Below are 11,784 nucleotides of genomic sequence, written 5' to 3' on the forward strand. Positions count from 1 at the left end.
CTCCCCCTCTGTCTCTCTCAAAAATAAACATTAAAAAATTTTTTTGAAGAATATTAATAATGATAGTAATAGAAGTATGAACTGAATGTTTACTATGTATCAGTGTACTTCCCATTTCACACATAGTAGACTATAGCTAAAAAATGATGTAATTTGAGGGCTCCTGAGTGGCTCAGTCGGTTATACTCCCAACTTCGGCTCAGGTCATGATCTCACGGCTTGTCTGTATGAGCCCCACGTCAAGCTCTATGCTGACAGCTTAGAGCCTGCTTCAGATTCTGTGTCTCCCTCTCTTTCTGCCCCTCCCCTGCTCATGATTTATTCCTGTATCTCAAAAATAAACAAATATTAAAGAAATAAAAAGAATTATGTAATTTGCCCAACATCACACAGCCACTGAGCATGAGGACCAGATTCAGAACCCAGAGCTATTTTTCTTAACAGTTCAGATTTTTCCTGGGCTTCTCGTCACCCACATTGTATCCTCTCTCCTTCGCTAGACATCAAGATGCATAATTCTGGCCTCCAGGAGGGTTAGAGCAGGATCAACTGGGAGAACAGTACAAGTGATTTCTGATTCCAAATTCCTACATCTGATATGGGTCACTCCATTGTGGGTTGAACAGCCTCCTCCTGGAAAGAGGTATTTCCCACTGCAAACTCTTATACTGGCTTGATAATTCAAGTTAGTTTTATATTAAGGTCAGGTGAATTTGAGTTATGTTAGCCAATTTTTTTCCCAGTTTGATCATATCAGCACAGATCAGCAAAGCTGGAAGACAAGAACTTGGCACTCTCAATACCTTTTGTGGTCAGTCTTGTCCTTTCAACTTCTACATAAGTCTGCAAAGGAAATCCTGTACATTCTTAGGAACAGAGTTGATTTTGCAAGGAGGCCCACTGAGAGTTGAGGCTAGTAGACCAAAATGACCTCCCCTGCTGTATTGCCAGTGCATCTAGAAGTTTAGTATTTGAAATTTCTCCCTTGTGGGGACTATCCCAACTTCCTAGAGCCCTTTTGTTAAAAGGAACATAAACCCAGGAGAACTACACATTAAAGTGTTAGCCACCCATAACTCCTTGGCATCAGACATCTGGCTGCCATCTTTGGGCATGACACCTAAAGTTTAACAATGGGTGGAGGTCAGCGAGAAAACTACGAAAAATTATGTCCAGAGCTTGGTAAGCCAGCCTCATGGAAACCCAATAGTGAAGCCACCTGAAGTTCCTGGAAAGAGAAAAAATTCATTGAGAACAAAGCAAAGTTCTCTAAGTTTAGAATTTTGCCTTTGCCCATCTTGCTCAAAACAAGTGATTTCTAAATTAAGTGTGTAATTTCTAAATTGGATGCAAGATCCAACACAACTACAACATGTTGCTCAATGTGGATCAATAACATCAAAATCACCCAGGGTTCTTATTAAATCAGATTTCTGGCTTTCATCCCAGCCCACTCTTATGGCAGAAACTCAGGGGTTGGAGGCAGGGAATATGCATTTTTAGCACATGCCCCCAAGAGATTCTGGTAAAAATTCTCTTCCTAGCACAGGATTCTCTAAGTGTCACTTCTGGACAGAATCTCAGTTTTCCCATGTGCATAAAATGCAGCACGAGTTTGGGTGAAAGCTCTCGATAAATTTAACAAGCAGCAAATCTTTGGTGAGCGTTTTTGGATGATTTGACACCACTTAATCCATGGTGGTGGCATATCATGTTTCATTAGCAAGGATGAGTGGCTGACATAATGGGATATGAGGTTCTGTATTAATAAATACACCACCGCCTCCCCGAGCCCACAAGGAGCATGTGCAGCTTGAGCAAACCTTTGTTACCATGTTACCATGTAGAGATCTCCGTGATACTAGGCACAGTTTCCAGCAGTGAAATAATGTATTGTTTGTCAAAATTCTAGAAAACATATAACCTTCTCAGAAGAAATGGCAGATCACTGGTCAGGATATAGAATTCTACATGGTGATTCTGCATTTAATGAGCCTCCAGAGAGTTTTGATGTTAGGTTCCCTATGTGCTGGAAGAGACAAATCATATTTTTAAAATTTTATTAAAAATTATAAATTTATTAAAAGCTATATAAATACTATAAAATATGCTGCTGATTTACTCTTCTTTCATAAACGTATCAATGTAAATATGCATATGTAAATACAGGAATATTTATGCATGTAAATGTATGTAAATATCGGGAAAATCAAAAGCTGTGAAAATTTGTAAGAAAGAAGAAAGTGATAGTTTAAAGGAAGATTTGGGGGAAATTGTATTGTGTTAGAGAATAAAATCATTTTTTTTTCATGTATGTAATAGTCAATCTCATGATAGAAAATATTCAATTCTAAGAGTTTTTCCGTAAGTCTGAAAACATGTTTTCAGAAATTTATCAAACAGTCCCTTAGGAATCACCATATTCATCATTTCTCTCTTCCCTGTGCCTTTTCACTTTAGGAGAATTGAAGTCACCTTGCATCCCAGGCAACTCAAACTATTATAACAAGATACCAGAGACTTGGTGGCTTAACCAACACACATTTATTTCTCATGGTGTAGGAGACTGGAAGCCCAAGGTCAGGTTTCCAGTAAGGTCGATCTTCACTGAGGCCTCTTTTCCTGGCTTGTGGATGTCACCTCACTGTCCTCCCTGGACCCTGCTCCTGGACAGAGAACTCTGTCCTCTTCTTATGAGGACACTAATCCCTTCGTGGGGGGGGGGGGGGGGTCTCATCCTCATGACCTCATTTAAATTTAATTTTCTCCCGAATGACTCACATCTATATACCATCGCAGTGGGGAGTAGGGCTTCAACATAGCGATTTGGGAGGAAGACACTAACAGTAGATAGCATCTGGTTGAGGGTCACACAGTGTTGGTGTGTGTGCATATGCAGTCAGTTGGTCCCCAACTAAAACCACAGTGAGAAATGCTTGAAAAAGGCATAAAGGGTTTTGCTTTATGATGATTTTGATAAAAGCATTATATGAGTGCTACAGACTGAATGTTTGTGTCTCTGAAAAATTCATGTTGAAGCCCTAACCCCCCTTCCCTCCTCCCTCCCCCCCTCCCCCCCTGCACTGTGCTGGTATTAGGAGGCGGGGCCTTTGGGAGATAATTAAGTTTAGTAAGATCAGGAAGGTAGAGCTCCCATGATGGGATTAACTTCATGATGCCCTTATAAGAAGGTGAAGAGGCCAGAGTCCTCTCTCTCTCCACCACATAAGGATACAGCAAGAAGGTGGCCATCTGCCAAATAGGAAGAGGGTTCTCACCAGATGCTGAATCAGCTGACACCTTGATCTTGGTCTTCCAGCCTCTAGAACGGTGAGAAATGTTTGCTGTTTAAGTCACCCAGCCTATGGTAGTCTGTTACAGCGGCCCCAGCTAAGACCACAAGCCCTTCCAAATTTTCCAGGGCCCCATGGGAGGAGCTGGAGCTGGAGCTGGAAAAGGAGTAAGAGTCCCCGCTTCTGTGGCTACATGAAACACCATGAAGTGACCCTGTGGGCTTAGGACTCAGTGCAGGGGGCAAAGGAGCACCGCATAAGATTAAGTTGAGAAACTAAAACGCAAAACAACCATAGCCGAAATTGTCTACATTCTTGGTCCAGTAAGTAATAAAGTGATGGGAAAGGAAAGAATTGGGACGCCAGACGTGCTGCAGCTGTCCCCTGCAGCTACTCCGCCCCTCCCCCACAGAATGGAATGGCTCCCTCTGTTTTCCTTTCATTATTCATTGTTATGTTTGGGGTTTTGTTTTTTTGTTTTTTTTTAATGAAAGGAGAAAGAAAATATTTTCCCCCTTAACATGTGATACAATGGTTTTATTTTTTTTTCTCAATGAATTGAGAAATATTTGCTTCCCATAAAAGATGTAGGTAAACCCTTGAAACAGTGAAAAAACATATGAGGACAGAATATTTATCAGTGGAGGACCGTCTTCCTCTAAACACAAGACAAATCTGCAGAAATATATTGGCTTCAAATCTTCTAGCGGATGTACCCTGCATCATCAGCAATAGCAATGTGTTTTGCCATAAATTCATCCATGACTCTCATCCTAAAGGTCCGAGACCTCATGTTGGGCTACACCAAGGTCTTTCTGGTGCTTCTGGGAACTAAATCCCCTTGGGGAGATCCAAGTAAAACCTCAAGTAGGACCACACAGCGGTCAGAATGCACTGTATTTCTTCCTCACAAATTCCTTTATGTGGTCTCCTCAACTTGGTCGATAGAAAAGTCAGAATCTAGAAAACTAATTGCAATCCAGGGCATTAGCATTCCCTTGATCTCATTATGTTCTCTGGAATAATAATGCTGGTGAGTAGTAGCAGAGTGATTGTAGGTGCTATTTATTGGGCAGTGACTACTTGTCAGGTGCTTTACCTCCTTTCTTCCTCACAACACTGCAAAACTCATTCTCCCCCTTTCACAGATGAGGACATTGAGCCTGCCATGTGGAGTCAGGATTCGCTCCTGGTCTCAAAGGGTCTGGAGGCCAGGCTCCACCCTGCTGAGCCACACCTTTTGGAGAGTGTATTCAGTTTTACAGACTCCGAGTGGCTTTGCATAGGCATGCATTTTGTGGACAGTCTTTCTTATGTTTCTCACAGACAAAAATTAACTCACATATCAGAAATGGAAGCTATTTTTTCCAGGATATTTTCATTTCATTTAATCAGCAAGATGATGCCAAGGGTGATAGCAACTTGCTAAGAGAGGAAATGAGAGGGAAGTGTCTATTGTGATGTATTAAAATGAGCTTGATATTTTGTCAAAGCAGAAGAAATAGCTGAGGAGGTAACCTGAAAACTGCCTTTTGTCAGTTTTTATTTTATAATCATTGTGAGTATCAACATATTTTCCTTTTGACAGTCAGTTTAATCTTTTAATATAAAATATCCTACGAGGGTTTTTTTTTTTTTCCTTGCTCCTTACTTTTAATCTAAAATATTATTATGGGGACACTGGGGTGGCTCAGTAGTTAAGTACCTGACTTCTGCTCCAGTCAAGATCTCACAATTCGTGGGTTCAAGCCCCGCGTCAGGCTCTGTGCTGACAGCTCAGAGCCTGGAGCCTGCTTCAGATACTGTGTCTCCCACTCTCTCTGCCCCTCCCCTGATCATGCTCTGTCTCCGCTCTCTCTCTCTCCCTCTCTCTCACTCTCTCAAAGATACATAAACATTAAAAAAAAAATTTAATGTTATGATTATGAATATATTTTTCAACAAACTTTAAATGCTGTATTTAAAACAAATAAGATATATATTTAAAACACAGAAGAAATTTTTGCTTTCTAAAAGAGCAGAAACTTGAGCAGAAGTCAGAAACCTCCATTCTCTATAATCATATAAATTTGGTTTCAACAAAGAAAATTGAATTTATACTAGTGAATATGTCAGAATGACTGAAATGGTGCCAATATGTGAGCACAAAGCCATTTAGGGAGGTAACAATGTTGGTCGGACACTTTGCATTGTATTAATTAACGAAGAGAATATGCAGTGGCTGTTACTGGGTACCTGAGTTCATTCCCCCAGGAAAGAAGAGAGAGACCCACGAGCCAAGTAATAGGGTGACACGCAATCAAGGCTATGAGGATTGAGGAATGACACAATGTCACTTCCCTCCCAAACAGGCCCTACCAGCCAGCAGGGACAGTGGGTAAGGCAGCAGTTCACCCCTGCACACATCAGTAGTTGTGGACTTGAGCTTCCTCATCTCTAACACCACAGGGCTTGGCCAGCCACGTCCAAAGACCTTTCCAGATCGGTCCCGGTCTGTGATTTTCAAATAAAACTTTATTCCATTGGGGAAGATTAACACTCAGAAGGGAGGACTGTCAGCAACCAGGGGTGGCTCTTCACCTGTCCTAAGCCATGTTGATGTGTCGCTGGGGTACCCCACATAGCCTTTACCCTGCTAGTTCAAGAAGGAATATACACCAGGGACACCTGGGTGGCTCAGTCGGTTAAGTGTCCAACCTCAACTCAGGTCATGATCTCACAGTTTGTGGGTTTGAGCCCCGCATCGGGCTCTGTGCTGACAGCTTGGAGCCTGGAGCCTGCCTCAGACTCTGTGTCTCCCTCTCTTTCTGCCCCTACCCTGCTCTCTCTCTCTCTTTCTCTCTCTCAAGAATAAAATAAACATTAAATTTTTTTTTAAAAAAAGAAGGAATATGCACTAGCAATATTATCCAATCAAGATGGATATGAGAGTTGTCACAGATTTATAGATTGCTTTAACCACTTTGGGAAAACAACTTTCTTTGCTCAGTATTCGGTCTGTCATATCAAACCAACCAGAATTATCTTGTTGGTTGTCTTTTTTTATGATTCAGGCAAAATTAATATATCGTGTTACATTAATTTTAGGTGTATGATATAATGTTTCAGCAATACTATGTGTTTTCTCAGTGCTCATCAAAATAAGTGTACTCTCTGTGCACTTGATCCCCTGTATTTATTTGACCCGTTCCCCTACCCACCTTCCCCCTGGCAAGCCACCAGGCAGCCACCAGTTTGTTCTTGTGTTTAAAAGTCTGTTTTTCCACTTGTCCCTTTTTTAAATTTGTTTGTTCATTTTGTTTCTTAAACCCAACATAGGAGTGAAATTGTATGGTATGCGTCTTTCTCTGATTGACCTATTTCACTTGGCATTATACCCTCTAGACCAATCTGTGTAGTTGCAGAACTTAACCATTGTTTTACCAAATAAGTAAGGAGTTTTAAACTCGAGTTTATGTGCAAAAAGGTTGTTCCAAATGTTTTTCTCCTCTTATTTCATGTAACTAACCTAGTGTCATGGATAAGAAAGAACGCTGCTAGTTAAAGCAATAGAATTGCTAAGCGCTGGATGGTAATTAGTACCTATCTGACAAGAGGAGTATCTTGTGTTCACTAGTATATGACTTCCCTCCTATCACATGTTGAGGAATCTGATTCCAAAGCCCTAAATACAACACTCATTATTTATACTTGCCCCTCAACATTTAGTGAACGTATATTATTTGCCATATACCATGCTAAAAGCTGAAGGGTAGAGACAGAAGGATGAGCAAGACATATTCTGGTCCCCCATTGACTTACAGGGACTGAGGGGAAATGTCGCCTGCACCAGAAGGACCAGGAGCCCACATGAGGAATAATGAGATTTGAATTAGGTAGTGTTAGTGGACATGGAGAAGAGGTGAAACATTTGAAAGATATTTAGAAGGTACAATCAAGAGAACTTAGTATCAGTTAGCATGAGGAATAAGGGAAGAGCTCAGGAAGATGCAAAGGGGTTTCTTTTTTTTTTTTTTTATTTTTCTTTAATGTTTATTTTTATTTTTGAAAGAGAGAGAGAGAGAAAGATGAGCAGGGGAGAAGTGGAGAGAGAGGGAGACACAGAATCTGAAGCAGGCTCCGGGCTCTGAGCTGTGAGCATAGAGCCCAATGAGGGGCTCAAACTCACAAACCATGAGATCATGACCTGAACCAAAGTCGGATACTTAGACTGAGTATCTGAGCCACCCAGGCACCCCATGGGATTTCTTGACCATGAGAGACAAGACAGAGTCCTTGGATTTAATGTGTGAGTCCTACTTTTATCATTTAGGGTTTCATAGCCCGTCATTAATAAAAAGCCATTTTAAGAACCTAATAGAAGGCATCAAAAGGACTTCTTCCTGGGGTTCAACTCAATGAGGTACTGAAGCTTGCCACTGGACACTCCATGGCTTTAGTTGGTTACATACCAGATCCAAATGATGCCTTGCTTTGAGTTCATAATAAACCTAGTGCTGAAGAGCACGAGCTATAAGAACAGTTTCAATCTAGGCCATATTTAACAACTTATCTCTTCGTTTCTTCTACTGACACTCTTATGGCAAAGGCTGCCAATGAGCAACCTGTACATAGCCAAGCCCAATGGAGTCTTTTCAATCCACATTTTCCTTGACCTCTTCACAACCTTTGAAACTATTGACCACTTTCTCCATGAAATCCTCTCCCCTCTGACTTCCATGGACCATTTGTTTTGGTTTTCTTCCTTTCTCCTTGGTTTTTCCTTTTCAATCTATCTGATGGCTCCATTGCTCTGCTGAATCCTTAAAGGCTGGTGGCTTCAGTTATCACCTTTGGGCTGATACCTCACACATCCATGTCTATAGCCCAGTTCCTTCTCCTCCTCTAATGAGTTCCACATCTGACTATTTTCTGGACACTCTCCTGGGGGTCTCACAGACACATCAAACTCAAGATGTTTATAATGGCACCGATCATTTCCTTGTCCCCAACACCTGCTCTTCTTCCTGTAAATCCAGCTCAGTTGCCAGCAGTCCTGGTGACACTCAGGACAAGCCTGAGACTCGGAATCATCCTTGGCTCCTCCCACCTGAGCTGATCACCATATCCTGGCAGCTACACCCCTTATTCACTGTGTCCCCCTTTCTCTGTACTGATCAAGTGGCCCTGGTCCAGCCCTCCATCTTCTCTCACTCAGACATCTTTGCTTCCAATCTTGTCTTTCTTGAGAAGTATCCTCCACACAGGCTCTAGACTGAACCTTCTGAAGTTCCAATGTGCTCTTGTTACTTTCCCGCTTTACATCCTTCCGTGACTCCCCTTCACACTCAAGATACAGCCATGCTCCTCTATGTGACATTCATGTGTGTGTAGCTCCTTTCCAAGAATATGTGTTCCTTGAGAATGGAGACTGACTAAAGTGAGCTAAATGGTGGGACTGGGAGACTCAGAAGACAGGAGAGTAGCAGGTTGCAATACTAGATGCCACGTTTACGTATTCCTAGCCAGAGCTAAAATCTTACCTCACTCTATGTCAGGAATATTTCAAATTTAAAAGCAATTCACACAACATGCAGGAATTTACTGTGGTCATGGACTCCAAAACAGAGCTCCAGGAAGGAATACAGAGGAAAAGTAGATATGAACTTCCATACCAAGGAAAAGTGCCTTATTGAAAAATTGCTTTCAGCATTATTTATGGTATGTGGAGATCCTGAGAAGTCATGGTACTTTTGAAGTCAGACAGTTTGAGGTATAAATGTTTCCTCTGTCACCTACCATCTGAGTAGCCTTGAGCAAATCAATATTGAACCTCTTTGAGCCCTAGAGATAACACCTACCCCACATGTTGCAAAGTGAAATGGTATAATTACTACAAAGACCCTTACATGGACTTGGCCCTTGATAGTTGCTCAAGAAATGTTTGCTTTCTTCCTCTTACTTCTAATCAAATTTAAATTCTTGGCTCTCATTCAAAGATTTTAGAAAGAACCCTTTAACCTTCTGTTAATTTTCAAAATGCCCCAAGCCAATCCAAACCAGACAAAACAAATAACAAATGACCAAAAAAAGATATTCAACAGAGAGATTCCTCACTTCCTTAGACAGTCCCTGCCCACAAAAGTAATGGTTCTTCTGAACTGTTTTATGCTTATGCCAGATATTTTATTACACATATATTTCTTTTTTATATCTTTCTGCCATCCCCCTTCACCAATATCACCAATATTATTCTCTCTGGTGATTCCTTTTAAATCCTTAAGTGGTACCATGGTGCTGTTACTTGAGTCATCCTTCATTGGGTTCCTGTGACATAAAAAAGGCTAAATTAAATGTCAGAAGTGACACTCTATTTTCTTTGATAAATTGTAGAAATAAACACTACTTTATTTTTTTTTCTTCTAGGGTCAAAAGAATGGACAATAAATTTGAAGCAGTGTTCCTCTTAAATTTGTTATACTTGTGACCATTATTTTGAAATACAAAATAATTTTCATCTTCAAACAGTTTTTTCTGTGTTCTTATAAAATAAAAGTTGAGATAATTGTACATTTTATGCCTTTCAGATTATTAACCTTGTTTTGTTCTGATTACATATTATGATTTTTAAAATGGAAATTTTATCATCATTGTCATAAAAATTTTTAAATCTGAAATACAAATTTGCAGTGAATGAATGTTTTCTTTAAATTCCTTTTGCCCGTGTTTAGTGTTTCATTAAACTATAATTCTATATTACCTAAATTAAGCAACCATTTTGCTCAGCATTTCTTCATTGCCATTACCAAAGCAACTATAGATCTGCAAACACAATTAAAACATAGAATAGTAGCCATAATGAGAAGGGTCTCCTGCAAGGGGAGAATGAGCCTCCCTCCTCGCTTCTCTATAAGTTGTCTATGACACTCATGACAGTTTAATAGTCAGAAGGGACCATAGCTGGGGCGCCTTGGTGGCTCAATCTATTAAGCATCAACTCTTGATTTTGGGTCAGGTCATGATCTCACGGCTCATGAGTTCAAGCCCCGCATCGGGCTCTGTGCTGACAGTGTGGAGCCTGTTTGGGATTTTCTCTCTCTCCCTCTCTGGCCCTCCCCCACTTGTACTCTCTGTCTCTCAAAATAAATTAACTAATTTAAAAAAATAAAATAAAATAAGAAGGGACCATAGCTGTCCTTTTGGCCAACTTTTCACAAATGTCCCAAGGTCTAAATGCCCCTGACAGCTCAACCATTCCCAAGAGGCAACCCCATTCAGCAGTTGAGTGGCTCTCAATTGAGAAGACACAGCTTATTTGGGTGGCTGTAAGAGGTCTTGGGGCACCTGGCTGACTCAGTCAGTAAAGCATGCAACTCTGGATCCTGGGGTTGTGAGTTCGAGCCCCACACTGGGTATAGAGATTAGTCAACAATAAAATCATTTTTTAAAAAATGTAAGAGGTCTCTTTTAATCTGGCCAAAGATTTGCTTCTTATAGTCACTATGTCATATATTCTTACATGTCTCTATGTCTCTATGCCCACAGGTCTTAATAATATAGCACAGTGGTTCGCAAATGTGATTCCTATGCCAGCAACAGCATCATCACTGGGAACTTGTATGAACTGAAAATTTGGGAGCTGGGTCCCAACAGTCTGCGTTGGGAGACCCTCCTCCAGGTGATTCTGATGCATGCTGAAGTTTGAGAAGCACCCGTGGAGTGTAATGGAAAGCAGGCAGGACTTCAGAATGAAAAACACCAGGATTCAGATCCTAGACCTCTGGTCAGTTTAGGTAGGTAATGGCCTCGGTTCCTCCCTGGTCAAATGGAACTGATGAGGAGAGCTGATTCCTAGGCTTGTTGAGAGAATTCAGTGACACTATCTAGGTAAACCACATAGCAGAAAATCAAACACAAGAACAAAAACAGTGTCTAGTGTTGTTGATTCATTCGACACATTTATTAGATGCCTTTGAATATCAGTGTCTACGGAGTCCATTCATTTGAGAATGCACAAGTACAGAATGAAAATTTTAGACATAACATTAAAAATTTTTTTAATGTTTATTTATTTTTGAGAGAGAGCCAGAGCATGAGTGGGAGAGGGGCAGAAAGAGAGGGAGACACAGAATCCAGAGCAGGCTCCAGGCTCTGAGCTGTCAGCACAGAGTCTGATGTGGGGCTCGAACCCGCCGACCACAAGATCATGACCTTACCTGAATAGACATAACATTTTAGACATCTCATGGAAAAATATGATATTTAGAGAAGCTAAACAATATGTTCCAGAAGACACAACTGAATTGCTGGTGTCTGAAAGTCCTCTAGGTACCACTCAGACCTCAGCTCTGCAATCAACATATGTTCCTCTGTCACCTAAGAAGCTGTAAGACGCCTAGCTCTGGACCTGGGACTTATCAGTATAGAGCCTGAATTAATTTTAATATTATTTGAACATTTTGAGCCAGGACTGAGTGCCCTGGCTATTTATTTATTTACTTCCATTCTACAC

At 40.9% G+C, this 11,784-nt stretch overlaps 1 protein-coding gene across 4 annotated transcripts in view; it reads left to right on the forward strand.

Annotated features, from left to right (window-relative positions):
- Positions 1-11,254, forward strand: part of TMEM212 (transmembrane protein 212) — a 53,096-nt gene extending 41,842 nt beyond the window's left edge. For 2 of the 4 annotated variants that reach the window (XR_009262429.1, XM_058732397.1), the window contains one exon: positions 10,818-11,254. Coding sequence is in view for 2 of the 4 variants with exons in the window: in XM_058732397.1 (XP_058588380.1) it covers positions 10,818-10,832 (15 nt within the window). In the remaining 2 variants the exon portion in view is untranslated. Of the gene's footprint in view, positions 1-9,698; positions 9,843-10,817 lie in introns of those variants that run through there. The other 2 variants (XR_009262427.1, XM_058732396.1) reach the window with 1 other exon arrangement.
- The last annotated feature ends 530 nt before the right edge of the window (positions 11,255-11,784 follow it).

The sequence above is a fragment of the Neofelis nebulosa genome, chromosome 5 (genome assembly GCF_028018385.1).
Source record: "Neofelis nebulosa isolate mNeoNeb1 chromosome 5, mNeoNeb1.pri, whole genome shotgun sequence".
NCBI classification, from domain to species: domain Eukaryota; kingdom Metazoa; phylum Chordata; class Mammalia; order Carnivora; family Felidae; genus Neofelis; species Neofelis nebulosa.